At 46.0% G+C, this 18,033-nt stretch overlaps 1 protein-coding gene across 4 annotated transcripts in view; it reads right to left on the minus strand.

The window, feature by feature from the left end:
- The window catches only part of Clstn1 (calsyntenin 1), a 69,904-nt gene that overhangs the window by 26,148 nt on the left and 25,723 nt on the right, over window positions 1–18,033 (minus strand). For all 4 annotated transcript variants that reach the window (XM_085838581.1, XM_085838582.1, XM_029476268.2 and 1 more), the window contains exon 2: window positions 10,631–10,753. In XM_085838581.1, the coding sequence (XP_085694707.1) occupies window positions 10,631–10,753 (123 nt within the window). The remainder of the gene's footprint in view (window positions 1–10,630; window positions 10,754–18,033) is intronic.

The raw sequence follows: 18,033 nt of genomic DNA on the forward strand, positions 1-18,033 counted from the left end.
GGCCAAAAAGGGGGAGTGGGTTGGTAGGGGAATGGGGGGAGTGGGTATGTGGGACTTTTGGGATAGCATTGGAAATGTAAATGAGGAAAATACCTAATAAAAAATTTAAAAAATATATTTATTGATTTTATGTATATGAGTACACTGTTGCTGTCTTCAGACACACCAGACAAGGACATCATCTCGCTACAGATGGTTGTGAGCCAACATGTGGTTGCTGGGAACTGAATTCAGGACCTCTGGAAGAGCAGTCAGTGCTCTTAACCACTGAGCCATCTCTCCAGCCCCGTAAATGGTTTTTCATAACATGAGAATATGCTACTAAAGTGCAAACATCAGTCTTCATAAGTAATGTTTGGCTGGACCACAAACATGCTCACTGGCTCAGCCCCCAACCGTATTCTCACGATGATGGCTAGGTTCCCTGTCAGTTTATACCACTGCAAGAGACCTTATGGAATGCAGAACCTAAGCATTCCCTGTCGAGATCTTTAAGGAAAAAAATTATCTGAGATAGAAGAGCCAGGTGACGTGTGATTCCAAATAGTATCGTAGGACATGCTAACAAACCGTGTTATAAATATACTCTATCAGCGTTGGTTTTACAACTTTTAATTGGTGTATAGATATGCACATATGAGTAACAGTACCAGGGAAGCTACAGACATCAGATCCCATGGGAGCTGGAGTTATAGGTGGCTGTGTTTGCCCGGCACAGTTTCTGGGAACCGTGTACACTCTTAACCAATAAGCCAACTCTCTAGCACTATAAAATACATTGAATCCTAGTTGCCAAATGTCCCAATTTCTTTTTCTTACTTTTTTTTTTTTTTTTTTTTTGAGACAGGGTTTCTCTGTATAGCCCTGGCTGTCCTGGAACTCACTTTGTAGACCAGGCTGGCCTCGAACTCAGAAATCCGCCTGCCTCTGCCTCCTGCGTGCTGGGATTAAAGGCGGGCGCCACCACGCCCAGCCTTTTTTTTTTTTTTTTAAAGATTTATTATTATATGTAAGTATACTGTAGTTGTCTTCAGACACTCCAGAAGAGAGTGTCAGATCTCATTACAGGTGGTTGTGAGCCACCATGTGGTTGCTGGGATTTGAACTCAAGACCTTTGGAAGAGCAGTCAGTGCTCTTAACCGCTGAGCCATCTCTCCAGCCCACGTCCCAATTTCTGACTGAAGTTCACTCTTCTGGAAAGAGAGGCAGCTCTGTATCGAGTGAGCTGGTGTTCCTGACAAGAGCTGTGTGTTCCTGCTGATGAGCACAGACCAGGACCGCGGCAGGAGAATTTGGGTGCCTCCACTAGTGCCACACATTCAAATGAGAGGGTGAAGATGCCTGATGCCAAGCAATGACAGACAAGTCAGGGCCTGAGCTGCTCTGGAATGCCTGGGCTCTACTGGTCCTCTTGACTCAGCCTCCACATTGGCAATACTGTGCCACCCTCTCAGAGAGGAGTCAGCAGATGGTTGGTTGGATGAATGGGACTTCAGTTCTAAAGGACCCTTTGCTCTGTTAAAACAAGTCTGTCTGGGTAAACATGGTCACCAGGCTACCCCAGCATGAGAGGCCAGGGGCCAGACCCAGGAGGTCACTTTTGCTTTTAGAATTTTATTTATGCATATGTAAATTTGCCTGGACAAGCTCATGTGTGCCATTCATGTGCACTGCCTGTGGAGGCCAGCAAGGTGCTGCACGCGCAGAACTGGAGTTACATCAGGTTGTGAGCCACCATGTAGGTGCTGGGGAACTGAACCCAGGTCCTCTGCAAGAACAACAGGTGCTCTTAACCTGAGCCATCTCCCCAGCCCCTCAGGAGCTATTTTAGAAGAGATCAGCCCTAGACTTGGCAGGAACTTTAACGGCAAGGGTGCTGTGGTCAAGTGTAAGTGAGAAACTAAGCCTGTGTGTCTCTCTGTGTATGTGTCTGTGTGTCTGCGTGTGTATCATCTGTGTGTATCTTTCTGTATATGTGGTATGAAACCTGTGTGTGTGTGTATGTTGGGGGGGTGCCTGTGTATATCTCTCTGTGTATGCAGTGTGTATCTGTGTGTGTATGTGTGTCTATGTATCTGCATGTACGTGTCTGTGTGTGGGGTGTGTGTCTTTGTGAGTCTCTGTGTATATGGAATGAACCTGTGTGTGTGTGTGTGTGTGTGTGTGTATGGGGTGGGTGTCCATGTGGTGTATCTGTGTGTGTGCATATGCATGCATATGTGTGTGTATGTGTGTGTGTGCATGTTGTATGGCGCATGTCACTGCCCCTCACCATCTTTGGGCTTGCGTGGAGACTTTTTTTAAAAAAGATTTATTTATTTATTATATGTAAGTACACTGTAGCTGTCTTCTGACACTCCAGAAGAGGGAGTCAGATCTCATTACAGATGGTTTTGAGCCACCATGTGGTTGCTGGGATTTGAACTCAAGACCTTTGGAAGAACAGTCAGTGCTCTTAACTGCTAAGCCATCTCTCCAGCCCTGCGTGGAGACTTTCATAGCAAACCCCAGGCATGACATGGTTTTGTTCACAACACTCCAGCATCTATCTCTGTTTAACACAACCACAATAGTCCATCACAGCCAAATGAACAATAATCTTTTAGAATCTTCCTCCCCTAACACAGATTTATGTCACTCATATCCACTCTCCCAGGAGCTAATACATAGATACATACACATGTATACATGCATAATACATACTTACATGCATATGCACTGATTTATTTCAGTGGCTCTCAGCCTTCCTAATGCTGCGACCCTTTAATACAGTTCCTCATGGTGTGGTGACCCCACCCAACCATAACATTGTTTCTGTTGGTACTTCATAATTGTAATTTTGATGCTTTTTTCAACCCTAGGGTAAACACCTGCTCTTCAGGATATCTGATAGGGAACAGCGGGCTCGTTTATTTATTGTCCCCGCTGACATTGGCTTCTCCCTACCCCGAGTTTATGCACAATTCACACAAGTTATCAGCATTGCATGGATTCACACTGGCATCTCTACCCCTCAGCCATTATGATTTCCGTCTTGTTCCCTGGGTCCCACACACTGAGAAGAACCTCTCAGAACCACCTTCTATACCATTTCCTCCTTGTCCGTCCTTCCTGCTCCATGCTGACTCCACACAACTGCCCCGTAGCAGTAAAGCTCCTAAAATACTGTCCTCATGAAAACCAGAACCCCAGCTACCCCTGCCTGGGATGGAGTCAGAACTGTTCCACCCTGCCACTTCCCCAAAGTTACTTGTGCCCTTCCCCCATAGGCTAAACAAACCTCTAGTTGGAGTCCCTGCTTTGAGCTTTGAGGAGTTGACTGCCTACTGAGCCTGTTTTGGAATTCAATCCAGCTGAAACAAAGGATGGGTCTGTGGGTTTTGCCTATATAAGTGCAGGGCTGAAAATTAAACTTTGAGCCTTGATCAGAAACCTCTGTCCTGGCTTCATTCTTTTCTCTCCCGCCCATCCTTTTTCATTCCCAGCCTCCCTTTCAGATGTACCCAGTTCTCCATGGCTGCTGGACAGCTACAGTTACTTCTGTCCGCCAACCTCTTCCTCTCCAACCTAAGATTGGATCTAAAATGGCCAAGGGTATTTTCCCCCTAAAGAAATCATTAAAGACAAAATATAAAAAGAGAAACCCAACAGAATCTAGATTTGACTTCCCATGATCCAAAGTTATATATAGGGGCTGGTGAGATGGCTCAGTGGGTAAGAGCACCCGACTGCTCTTCCGAAGGTCCAGAGTTCAAATCCCAGCAACCACATGGTGGCTCACAACCATCCGTAAAGAGATCTGGTGCCCTCTTCTGGAGTGTCTGAAGACAGCTACAGTGTACTTACATATAATAAATAAATAAATCTTAAAAAAAAAAACAAAAAAAAACAAAACAAAAAAACCCAAAGTTATATATAAGTACAATTTTAGACTGCCCCCCCTCCAGGACCCATTTCTATCTGGGGGGTACACTACCCCTCTTCTGGCAGCCTCCAAGCCCTGGGGGGTCCTGCTTTCAGGTTCCAACTGACCCTCCACTCTTCATGGAAGGCAGCGATCCCAGCTTTGGGCTTCCAAATCTGCAAGCAACAGAATCCATTCTACCTAATGTAAGAGGACTGGTTGGACTGTGAACCAGAGAAGGAGACCTGAGAACAGCCAGAAAACACCACAGCTCAGACAGGAAAAAGGACCACCGTCCACAGCAGAACCACCTCGTCAGGTGGGAAAGGACCACAAATCCCATCCATCACCTTTGTCGGCCACCATGTTCAACTGTCTGCCTCGCTCAGCTTAGGTGGACCAGTGCTCAGCAAGGGGAGCGTGGGGGAGAGACATTAAGAAAAAAAAGACTGTGCCGGGCGTGGTGGCACACGCCTTTAATCCCAGCACTCGGGAGGCAGAGGCAGGCGGATTTCTGAGTTCGAGGCCAGCCTGGTCTACAAAGTGAGTTCCAGGACAGCCAGGGCTATACAGAGAAACCCTGTCTCGAAAAACCAAAAAAAAAAAAAAGAAAAGAAAAGAAAAAAAAAGACTGTTCTCTGAGCCCTGCGTTGTCATTCTGAGCCCAAAGTCAGTTGCACAACCCACTCATCCTTGAAGCACCCTGACCACTTGCAGGAGATCAGAACTGCCTGAGATCTGGCTGAAGCAGTCCTAGGGTCAAGTGGCTGCCATCACAGCTCGGAGGGGCTATGGTTCATTCTTGGTTTCCTGTCCTACAGTTTTCTTCCATCAGCACAGACTAGAGAATCCTTTTGCACAGGGACTTATAAACAGCAACTGAACTACTCTCCCGGGACAGGGCAGCCTTTATGCTTGGGCCTGGGGCTCACTAGGCAAGTGCTTTATCACTGAGCTACATCCCAACGGCTGTCAGTGTTAGGAAGCCGACAGTGACCTATGGGGACCTGTGCTGCCCCATGCCCATGTGTGCTGCACCCGTGCAGTGCCTTCCTGGCTGTGCTCATTCACCAGCACCCGGATCTGTTAGGCTCCACAAAGAAAGGCTTTCCACGTTCACTCTTCTGCCTCACCAGTCATGATTTCTGAACTTCTGAAATTTGACCATAAGCTACCTGTGGTTCATTTGAACAGAAGAATTCGGGCTGGTGATGACTAGGAAGCTAAGAGCGGGGTGGGGTGGGGGTGGAGGCTGGGGGCTGGGGAGATGGCTCACTGGTTAAGAGCACTGACTGTTCTTCCAGAGATCCTGAGCTCAATTCCCAGCAACCACATGGTGGCTCACAACCATCTGTAATGGGATCCGATGCCCTCTTCTGGTGTGTCTGAAGAGAGCTACAATGTACTCATATACATTAATACAAAATTAAAAAAAAAAAAAGTTAAGACCACTGGCCTGCTCTTGCAGAAGACTCAAAATTGATTCCAAGCATCAACATGGTGGCTCCCAAGCATCTGCAGGGACCTGATTCCCTCTCCTAACTTCTGAGGGCACCAGACAACAAGTGGTGTACATATATGCAGGTGGGCAAAATGTTCACACTTGACTATAGACCAGAGAAAGAGACTTGAGAACAGCTAGAAACATAATAAAGCTAATAATAATAAATCTTGAAAAAAAATGTAAGAATGAAGGCAGAGAGGGGAGCCATCACTTCAGGCTCATTTATGAAGGGGGATACCTGCAACAGATTCCCTCAACAAACTCCCTGGCACATTTTCTTGCAGCACACCAAGAAAACAATCTAGAATTGGCCATGTGTCTCCTAAGAGTCTGACACTGGGCATCAGGGACGGAATGCTCAATACCACAAATGTGTCTGCTTCAGAGCTCTGTCAAGTGAGCTCGGTCAGCACTTACCTACACACACACATCCCATGAGGGATGGGAACACAAAGCAGACTGTTCTCAACTTTGAAATGTCATGTCTTGGAGAGCTGCAGCCAGAGAGCCTGGTTCAAAGGCAACATACTTAGTAAAGCCTGTGGTCTTAGACAAACTCATCTCTCCTTCCACATACAAGTATAGAGTACTGGTGTGTCCCAAGCACTGGACTAGCCAGGGCACTAGGGAGAGAAATGGACAAGATCATCATTCCCAATGGCATGCAGCTGACATGCTCTCTGAACTAGTTTCCCCACCAAGGATGATATGGTGAGACTAGAAGCCAAGGACAGGTGGCCATAAAGAGTCCAGGACAAATTGGGACACTGTCAGTTCACAGAGAGTGAGCTACTGCCACCCAACAAGCCATTTTCAATTTTGTCACCACAGCAGACTCAGTACCATTGCAAAAATAACCTCAGAATATGTCTCCAGAATAAGCCTTGCTCAACACAAAAATAATCTGAAGTGTGAGGGAATTGAATAACAACTTATGTAAATAGACACATATTTCCCACAGAATATTAAACTTAAGAACATACATTAACATTTTTAAAAATTACATTTATTGTTGGGTGTAGTGGCTCATGTCTTTAATGCCAGCACACAGGATGCAGAGGAAGGTGGATTTCTGAGTTCCAGGCCAGCCTGGTCTCTAGAGTTCTAGGACAGCCAGAGCTAAGTAGTAAGACCCTGTCTTGAAAAAACAAAAGCAAAACAAAACTAAACTAAACTGAATTTTTAAAAATCTATTTGTGGAGGGGGAACACAGCTTACAGGAGGCCATTTTTTCCTTCCTCCTGGGATCAGGGATCCAGCTGGGGAGTAGGTGCCTTTACCCACCACACCATCTTGCTGGGTCATGAAAACATATTTTTAAACATGCTACATATAGATTCCACTGTTTACATGGAAACAGCAGACATTCCATACAAGACTCTGAACCAAGCACTGCTTTACTCCTTTGGGTGATGTTTTTGTTTTGTTTTTATTTTAATTATTATTACTGAGGGTGGGGCTTGGGGTAGAACTTGCAATCTTATGCATTGTAGACAGGTGCTCTACCACTGAGCAACATCCCCAGTCTTCAAGAGTGAATTTAAGCTCTTCAACTCCTATAGACAAACAGACATGCCCAAGCCTTAGGAAGGGCATTGGAATTCTTCTGTTTACAGATGATGAAACTGAGGGGCAAAGCTGGCCGTGGTGGTTCAAGCCTTTAATCCCAGTGCTCAGGTGGCCGGTGCATCTTTGAGTTCAAGGCCAGCCTGGTCTACAGAGTGAGTTCCAGGACAGGCAGAGCTACACAGAGAAACCCTGTCTCAAAAAACAAAACAAAAATACTTCATTTTTATTTATGTGTGATGTTTCTTTGCATATAAGTCAGTGCATCATATGTGTGCCTGGTACCCACAGAGGCTGAAAGAGAACATCAGTTCCCTGGGAACTGCAGTTATAGTTGGTGGTGATGAGCCACTATGTGGGTACCTGAGAACAAACTTTCGTCCCCTGAAGAGCAGCCAGTGCTCTTAACCACCAAGCCATCTATCCAGATCCTAGTTCCTCTCTTTAAAATGTGGCTGGCAGAAAGTGTCCTTACTTTAAGTGATGGAGAATTAAATACAAATTTTTATTTATAAAGCATTTGGAAAAGTGCCTGGGCCTCTCTTCTTGATGCTCAGGAGCAAATGCATTATTAGCTGTGAGGTGGGTTCTGAACTCTGCACACTGTACACAGCTGGCGCTTTGTAAATCAAAGCTGGGGGCAGTGACCCCAGAATCCTGGACCACAGTCATTCTTTGCCTCCTTTGTGTTTCAAAAGAGGGTCTCATGTAGCTCAGGCTGGTCTTCCTCAAACTGACTATGTCACAGAGGATGAGCCTGACTTTTTAATCCCTCTGCTTCCACCTCACAAGATGCTGAGGGGACTAAAAGCTTGTACCTCCTCAACATGTGACATGGGTCTGAGCTCTGAATGCAAGGTTTGTGGTACCAGGATAACACATTCCCAGCCTGAGTTACTACTCTCCTTTTAGACCTTTATTCTTAATTTATTCAAAACATTTTATTTTTATGTATAAGGGTGTTTCGCCTACATATATGTCTGTGTCCCACCATATGCATGCCTGGTGCCCACAGAGGTCAGAAGAGGGCATTGTACGTCGTGGAACTGGAGTTTCAGTTCTGATGCACCATGTGGGTCCTGAGAGTTGAACCCTGGTCTTCCACAAGGGCAGCAGGGTGTTTTTAATTACTGAGCTGTCTCCCCAAGCCTCTAAATCACTTCTTAAAATGTATATAAACCCACTGGCAACATAACCTCACTAAAACTGTGATGTAGCTCTAAATGTCACACAGGAGGAGCAATGATAAATACTTACAAAAAAATAAGAGACTGGAGCTGAACACTTAGATCTAGCTTCAAAAACCAAGGCCATCTCCTGGCCTCTGCAGCTACCTGCACTTGTGTGTGTGTGTGTATGCGTGTCCGTGTCCATGTGTGTGTGGGGGGGGGGCATGTGCACGTATGTATGCATGTTCATATGTGTGTGGTATGTGTGTATGCATTTACATGTGTATGTGCAGTGTGTACAGTGTATGTTTGCATGTGTATTAGCGGTGTGGTGTGCATGTGTGCAGTGTATGTCTCTGTGTGTATGTATAGTATGTGCAGCATGTGCGTGTGTATGCGTACACACATGTATGTGTCTGTGCGTGTGTAACAAAGGTAATAGAAATAAATCTTTTTTGTTGTTGTTGTTGGTTTTTCGAGACAGGGTTTCTCTGTGTAGCCCTGGCTGTCCTGGAACTCACTTTGTAGACCAGGCCAGCCTCGAACTCAGAAATCCGCCTGCCTCTACCTCCTAAGTGCTGGGATTAAAGGCGTGCGCCACCACGCCCGGCTGAAATAAATCTTTTTAAAAACTGAGTCGAGCTAGAGATATGGCTCAGCAGGTGGGAGCACTGACTGTTCTTCCAGAGGTTCTGAGTTGAATTCCCAGCATCTACATGGTGGCTCACAACCATCTGCAATGGGATCTGATATCCTCTTATAGTGTGTCTGAAGAGAGTGACAGTGTACACACATAGATAAAATAAATAAATCTTAAAAAAAAACTGAGTCAAACTAAATCCTATCTCAAAAATAAAAAGTTGTTTTGGGCTGGGGAATGGTTCCTTTGGTAAAGAACCTGACAAAGCCTGTCTGCCTGAGGTTTGGATTCTCAGAACCTACATAAAAGGCTGGACCCAGGCTGGAGAGATGGCCCACTGGTTAAGAGTACCTGTTTCTCCTGCAGAGAACCTGGGTGGACTCTCTGCACTCACATTACTGTACACAACAGGGTATCTGATGGCCTCTTCTGACCTCCTAACACACTTGCACACATGCAGGTAAAACACATTCATAAACTTTAAAAAACTAGAAAAAGAGAAAAACTTAAAACCTGGACACAGCCACATGCATGTGTGTGTGTTATCCCAGTGTTTACTCTCATTCTGGGACTGAGAAACCACAGCCTTCCAGCAGTCAGGGCAGATCTGCCTGGCAAACACCACTAAATGTCAGCAATGTAGGAAAATCACCACATGATCAAAATCTATGACACTGCCCTAAAGGGTTTTTCTCTTCAAAGACACAGGGTGCAATTTTATAAAATAACTCATGTCAAACTTTTAATAACTTTATTAAGAAGGCTGAGGAAAGAGGATGACAAGTTTGATGCCAGCTAGCATTAACATTGCAAAACTTTCTCTTAAAAAACAAGGGTCTGAGGATATGACTCAGTGGTTAGAGCACTGGCTGATTTCCCAGAGGACCTGGGTTTGGTTCCTAGCTCCCACAAGGTCATGCACAGTTCCAGGGAATCTGGTGCCCTCTTCTGGTTTCTGTGGGTACTGTATGCACAGGGTGCACAGGCACATGCAGGCAAAACACCCATACACACAAAAAGGAAAATAAAAAGTAAATTCATTAAATTGGGCATGGTGGTACATGCCTGTAAAAATAAATACAAATTGACAATGTGTTCAGCATGCAATGTATACTTCTTACATAACGCAACACCATACATGATTTTAAACCACAGAATGAGAGACTGGAGAGACCGCTCAATGTTTAAGAGCACTCGCTGCCTTTGCAAAGGACCTGGGTTTGACTCCCAGTATCCACACAGCTCTGGCTCCAAGGGATATGATGCTCTCTTCTGACCTCTGTGGACACCAGACATTCACATGGTGCACATATGCAAAATAAAACTATAGAAAAAGATTTAGCTAAATAAAAATTAAAGATTGGGAAAAAAAAGTAAATCTAGGCCAAAAGTTATTCCCCCACAAAGACTGCTCAATGTTTCTAAAGTCTGTGCAGGTGAACGTAAGGAACTAAGAGTTGCTGGAGTGACGTGAAACAGGCATTTGAACACCCGGACAGAACAGGCAGAGCTTGGGTCCCCAGGCTCACCACACTAACTGTGTCCTGAACAGTGTTCACTTAGTCCATGTGTGCTCTGTCTCTGCTGTGTGTGTCTAGACAGTATCTGCCTATCTGCACAAGGCACAGCACATAATGATGCAATTAGCTAAAGCATTTCTCCCTTTGACCAGCAACACGGCTTACTGTCAGCTACCTCAACTACTACAAGAAGAACATGTGGTGCCTGGAGTCACACCAGCTCTCAGCTACCAGAACACTTCCTGAGAGGTCCAGTCATCCAGCCAGACTTAAGTTGCTTTCTTTCCAGGCCAGATTTGCAGACAGTGAACAGCTGGCCTGCATACCTGCAAAGCGGAGCGGTGAATCTTTATCCAGGGCGATGAGGGGAGGGTCGAGCAGCACCGTGTTATCGTTCTCGGTGATTATCCCGTGGTAGGTGGGCTCGAGCCATGGCTTGTGCTTGTTAACTGGTGGGAGAAAAAGGGAAGCAACAGTAAGATGCAGATCACTGCTTCAGCGTTCTGCTGCCTTTGAAAACGAACATGTGTCGTCTAGCTTCCACACAAGTGCACATGCACACAGGAAAGCAAAGCCAGAGGCACATAAATCAAAGAGAGCAAAGAGACTGATCATCTGAAAAGGGTGAACTGTGGTTTGATTATGGGAGTGCTCCATGTAAAATCTAACCCAGATCAGGAAGACAGAAACTGACTCCTTCCCTCCACAAGAGACTCCTGCGACATGAGTTCTGACAGAGCGACCTCAGGAGGGTCATCATTCCCACCCTCTGTCCCCATGGAGGCAGAATGGGATGGCACAGTAGCAGGGATGCCTGTGGGCATTGACAGAATCTGGTAAATCTCACAGCAGCAAGGGCCCGTCTTCATCAAAGGGTTCATGGAACAGAAGGCACCTCAAATATGCAATGGGAGATGGGCAATTCATCCACTGCTGAGACCCCAGTATATTTTATATGAACCACACTAAGAAGGAAGCTGGGACAACTCAGGGGATTAACCCGAGGCAAACTGCTCACAAACAATGAAGACTCAGACATATCTCACCATGCTCTAGTTTTAGGGTTCTCTCTGTCTCTTTCTGTCTCTCTCTCTCTGTGTGTCTCTGTCTTTCTGTCTCTTTGTCTCTGTCTCTTTGTCTCTGTCTGTCTGTCTGTCTGTCTGTCTGTCTCTCTCTCTCTCCAAGGTAAAAACCCTAGGGTGGCTTCAAATTTAACCTTCCTGCTTCTGCCTCCCAAACTTCTGGAATCACAGCTGCACACCACTGAACCCCACTTCATCTTTCATTTTACAAGGCAAACTATTAATTCAGCTTGTAACTAATAGCAACATTTGATTCAAACTTGTATTGATGCTTTGTTTTGCTAATAAAATTACAAGCATAATAAAATAAAATTGAATTTTATTCCAACATTTGAATCTATAAGACTCTTAGTTCAACATGGTGTCACCTTGTTTTTTCCAGAACCACAGGGATATAAAAATAGTAAGCATAGTGAAGTGTGGGGCACGTGCACTGTCCTAACACAGAATGGGCAGGCTCACTGTAACAGAAAAGCTACAGCTGAAAATGGTTAACAATTTTCAGAGCAGAAAATAACTTTATGGCGCTTCACTTCACTACCATTCCGGGATTCTAATTTTGTAATTCACAATTTCTCAATTGCTCCTTTAAGCTGGCAGTATAAGGAGAGATATGGCCATTTCCAGAGCCTGAACTTTTCAATAATTAATGAATGATATTTTTAATATTTCATCACATTCAATTTACATTATGAAACATTTATAGAAACAAGTGACTGATGTTTCTGTAATCATCCTCTCTCCAACCACCAGAAGATTATGGGCTGAAAGTCAAGGACTCCATCAGGCATCTCGAAGCCCTAGGGCCGCACTCCACCGCATGCCAGAACATCAAAGCCAGCTACATTCCTAACAGCAAACCTAGCGATCACACCTGTTAGAGTGTGGGTTTTCTGGGGTTACTCTCAGGCAAAAATGATCTTTGTGACCTCAGATCTTAATGATTAGAAACTTGATTTTAGAATCTATGAATACCAGGCGGTGGTGATGCATGCCTTAATCCCAATACTTGTGAGGCAGAGGCAGGGGGATTTCTGAGTTTGAGGCCAGTCTGGTCTACCGAGCAAGTTCTAATATAGCCAGGGTCACTCAAGAAAACCTTGTCTCCGAAAAACAAAAAAACAATCAGCAAGAACAGTGAACATCAGGGTTAACTTCAAATAGGAAAGTTTATCCCAGCACATCCTAGTTTTGTGGGCTAAAGAAGGCTGTTCTTCTGCCCAAGTCACACAAGCAAGAGATTCTGACAGGTTATTTTCAGATCCACAATGTGCCACAGAACCCAACACCAATCACTCATGACATGTCTTCCTTCTTCTTCCCCTTTATACCTTTTATGTGTAGAAATACATGGGCTGAAATAAAGACATTGACAATACTTCCTATATCAGAATACCTATGCTGGCCATACTGTAAGTTTCAACCATCTTTTTTTTTTTAAAGATTTATTTATTTATTATATGTAAGTACACTGTAGCTGTCTTCAGACACACCAGCAGAGGGGAGTCATATCTCATTACGGATGGTTGTGAGCCACCATGTGGTTGCTGGGATTTGAACTCTGGACCTTCAGAAGAGCAGTCGGGTGCTCTTACCCACTGAGCCATCTCACCAGCCCTTCAACCATCTTTAATGCATTTCGACTATAAGTGAACCTATAAAATCCAAGACAAACTGAATCTTGGTCCATCAAAAGGCTCTGCAATCCTGGGATACCGCCACCAGGGGGCAGCAGGCGCTTGTGTGTGCATGCTTGAAATTATGCTTTGATTAAAAAATAACCTCTAGCCCACCCTGGCTACTAAAGGAGTATCAGCAACCCGAATTGAGATGCTAAGGGTGGATAAGTACCTACGACTATGTTCTAAATTCCTACTTAGCATAGCGTCACATGCCCACAATCTTCTGCCAACTCAGGAGGCAGAGGCAAGAGGATCACAAGTTCCAGGGTAGCAAGGGCTTTGAAGCAAGTCTAGTCAAAAATAAGTGAGTACATGTAAAGTCCCTAGCTGACTCTTTCTTTCCCCCAAATACACTGGACCTGGGCAGGGGCTGGAGAGTCAGCTCAGCGGTTAGGAGCATTTGCTGTTCTTGCAGAGGACCTAGGTTTAGTTCTCAGCACCCACATGGTGGCTCATCCTCTGCGTGGGCACCAGGCACACACATGGTGTGCAGAATGCATGCAGGCAGCACACACACACACACACACACACACACACACACACACACACACATATATATATATAAATCCAAAAACAAAGCTGAACACTAAAACAGGTTGGTACTGTTTGGAGAGCGAGTGTCCCCTTAAGGTCTGGATGCTCTAACTTGCTCAGCAGCCTGTGGTACCACTGGAAGGTGGCAGAACCTTCAGGAGTTGGGACCAGATGGTAATTTGGGGGTGTGTTCTCAAACAGAATGGTGGCCTCTGTGTCCTCACTCCCTCTGTGTCCTCACTGTTTCCTCTCTGCTTCCCAACCCGTGTGTGAGAGGGGTCACTTCAAATATCCTGGATGTATCAATTATTTACAGTATGGTTCATAACAAACAGTAAAATTACAGTTATGAGGGAGCAACTAAAGTTTTATGGCTGTAAGTCACCACACCATGAGGAACTGTATTAAAGGGTGACAGCATTAGGAAGATTGAAAACCACAGCCCTAGAAGGTCAACAGCCTCCAGGACAGGCCCTAGGCAGTGATATAGTCAGCAAGGCTCAGAAAGAAGAGCCAATGGACGGCAGACCGCAACTCTGAACCTATATGCCAGCGCACTTTTCCTTATTTAGGGTGATTTTCTCACACACTTTTCACAGCAACAGAAAGCTGACAGAAGGATGTCTGCAGAGATCCAAACTGGAAATGCAGAAGGTGCACTCTTGGAGCTGGAGATGGCTCAGCCATAAGGGATCAGGTATTGCTTTTGCAGAGGACCTGAGTTAGGTTCGAAGCATTTTCTGTCCCAGCACATACCCACATACAAACACAGAGACATAATTTATAATAATAAAAACAAACCTTTAAAAAGAAGAGACATTCTCAGACCAACACAGTTTAGCAGATAGAAGCACTTGCTGCCAAGCCTGACAGCCTGAGTCTCAGCCCAGGAACCCACAGTGGAGGAGGGGACCAACCCCAGCAAGCTATCCTTTGACCTCCATATGCACAATGGCGTGCGTACACACATGCACTCGCACACACACACACCAATAATAACCTTAAGTATAAAATGTAAAAATAAAAAAAGACACTGGGCTGGAGAGATAGCTCAGCAGTTAAGAGCACTGACTGCTCTTCCAGAGGTCCTGATTTCAATTCCACCATCTGTAATGGGATCCAATGCCCTCTTCTGGAGTGTCTAAAGACAGTGACAGTGTACTCATGTACATAAAAATAAATCTTTTTTAAAAAATAAAAAGTAAGGAAAAATTAAAAGACACACTCTCAGACTTAGTATTGTCTCCATGTATAAATTCTGTCCAGTTCAGACCTTGTGGGCCCCTAGCCAGCTGAGTGTCAAAGATCCTTAACTTCTCATAGCTGTGTGTCACAGGCAATTTTCCACCTCCTGTGCAGAAGGAAAGCTACTAGGTTCTGGGCTCTCAGAACACCCAGGTAGAACCCAAACATCAACTCCAAATGCACTCCAATCTATGTGAGCTCTGCTCATCAGTACCTGTGCTACCAGTGTGGTAGTGAGCCTGCACCCAGTGAGGACCAACACACACAGGCAGCTGCCAACACAAATGTGCCTGCTCCAATGCCAAGGTCAAGCAGAACAAAGGAAGATCTCTCCCTCCAGAGAAGCACTGGCTGTGGGTTTGTGGCTAGCCTGATCTGATCCTGAGCTCCAGGCCAGCCAGAATGGCACAGTGAATGCTGGGATTAAAGGCACATACTGCCACGCCAGAACTAAAACATTAGAAAGAGCAGGAGGTCAGAAGAAGCAGGAGCCCTGGGGTAGGAATGGATGGGGTAGTGACAGCATTCTGCTCAGCCTGGTGGAACTGCATGGAGTGGGGTGTGGAGGGAAGGGTGCCAGCTTTTTTCCTCCTCTTTCTTTCTGCAGACGTGATTTGGTACCCGGGGCCTCATGCACACTAGGCAGTGCTGGGTGTGGGTGATGAGGTGGTTACCAAGGTAACCACCACAGACCTGACAGCTGGGAGCAAGCCAACTATCTCAAGTAGCTGTGAAGGCGGCGGTGGGCCAGACTTCTTAGGCACAAGCCCATGACCACCACCACCACCACCACCACCACCACCACCCCCACACCAGCAATTCCTCACACCCCAACCAGTACAACTCCCGATAAATAGGATCCCACTCTCAAACCTTTGGAGGACTCCCTTTAACAGAACCTGGGCCTTTAAGGAGAGAGAAAAACGTCAGCCAACTGAAGCAAAATGCAACCCGGCACCGCTGCTCAGCTTACCCCCAGCCACGAGCTGGTCAGGACACCCGTTCCCTCACTGTAAAGTGTTTTCAATTTATTCCGAGTGATTTCCCCCTAAAAGCCAGGACTGGGCAAGCAGCTCGGTACTACACGCTCTGTGGGCCTCTGTGGGCGCACACACACACAGCACACGCCTGGTGCACTCACACACGTGCAGGCAAAACACTCATAAAATGAAAATAAGTGGGGCTGGAGAGATAGCTCAAAAATTAAGAGCACTGTCCCCCCAGAGGTCCTGAGTTCAATTCCCAGCAACCACATGGCAGCTCACAATCCATCTGTAATGGGATCTGGTGCCCTCTTCTGGTGTGTCTGAAGACAGCCATAGTGTACTCACAAGTCTTTTTGGAAAAGAAAAAAAAAAATGAAAATAGGCAAATGTTTAAAAGGAACACGCTAACTAACTAGATGTAAGTACAATATTAGCCCTCCAAATACTGGATGGCCCTAGCACCTTCCCTGGTCAAGTCAAGCTGTTTGTGTCCAGAGAGCCATAGTCAGAAACTCTCTAAGACAAATTCTAGTCCTGTTTCCTCAAGAGGTGACTTGGACCAACCTCACTAAGAACACTGTAGTGGAGCATCAGCTGCTCAACAACTTTAATCCCGGCACTCGGGAGGCAGAGGCAGGAGGATCTCTGAGATGGAGGCCAGCCTGGTCTACAGAGCAAATTCCAGGATGGCCAGGGCTACCCAGTCTCAAAAAACAAACAAACAAACAAACAAACAAACAAACCCAAAACCACTTTCCACATTAAAATCAGTTGTCCACTTTATAACACCCAACTTGGTGTGATTTATAAACATAAAAACATACAATCTATAAGCCGTTCTTAAATCATACAAATAAGCACTTGCTTTTCTTAGTAAATAGCATAGAGAGGGCACGGGAAGGTGGCTCAGTGGATAACGAACTTGCCACACAGCATGAGGAATGGAGTTCAGATCCCCAGCACCCAGATAAAAGTACAACAGAGCCCACCTATAATCCCAGCCCTGGCAGGTGCAGACAAGGGCTCTCTGGGGACTGCAGATTAGTCATACTGGCTAAATCAGAGACCTCCCGGGTTAGTTTCACTGTGCCTCAATATATAAAGTGAAAAGCAATTAAAGAAGATGTCTGACATCAACCTCTGGTGTGAGTACGCGCACACACACACACACACACACACACACACACACACACGCATGGTCCTATAATAAAAGCAGCCAAAGTTAGAGATCAAAGGATCTAGAGTTCAAGGTCACCTTCAGCTATGCAGAGAGTTCAGGGGAGAAACGAGGTTATATTTACACTCTCCATCCATGAAAAGCACTGGCTTGTGGCCTGTGTTATAAGAGGCCCGGTTTCCTACAAGGTGATAATGTGTTCAAACGTGGCAGAGCCAGATCTGACCCTCTAAGGGGCTCATGACTTGAAACCTGTCACCAGGGTTGGGCTGACTCTGTGAGAGTCTGGGACTGAGGCACTGCACTGAGTCTGTCCTTCACTTGAGGAAATGACAGCTACAGGGACGTTGGAGACTTACCGAGGCTGGAGTGAGAAGAGTCCACAGGACTTCTCCCACCCAGGCTGCAAAGGAGGGCAAGTGAGGGAGGAAGCAGAAGTGCCTGCCTGGCCCTGTAGGTGAGGGAAGGCAGCCAGGGCTAATGGGGCAGGAGGCAGGAAGATGTAAAGCAAGGAGCTAAATCAAGCTACTGTGTGGCTCTTAGGCCTCTGCTGCACAAGACAGAGAGGGGGCTGAGGAAAATCTACAAAGGAAGGACTGGGGAGATGGCTCCATTGCTTAAGCCCTTGCCTTATGAGAGTTTGGACCAGAGCTCACTATGTAGACCAGGCTGGCCTAGAAGTCACTATGTAGACCAGGCTGGCCTAGAAGTCACTATGTAGACCAGGCTGGCTTACAAAGCACAGTTCTGCCTGCTTCTACCTCCCAGATGCTGAGCTCTGCAGGAGATGTGCTGCATCGGGCGGGGTCTGGAGAGGCTGCAGCAGGTAGGACAGACCTCACAGCCCCTTTACTGATCTATACTGGACCCCAAGCACTGCAGACAAAAGTTCATGCACAGATTTCTGGACACTCCCAAAGGTGACTGACAGACAAGGAGGAGCGCAGGAGGGCTGAGGAACTCAGAAATCTCTCTCTGAGTTCCGTGGGAGGCTGGGAGGGGCCAGGTCAAGGTGGTCCTCAT

Source organism: Mus caroli, unplaced genomic scaffold (assembly GCF_978045245.1).
Source record: "Mus caroli unplaced genomic scaffold, Mus_caroli_1 scaffold_6, whole genome shotgun sequence".
NCBI lineage: Eukaryota > Metazoa > Chordata > Mammalia > Rodentia > Muridae > Mus > Mus caroli.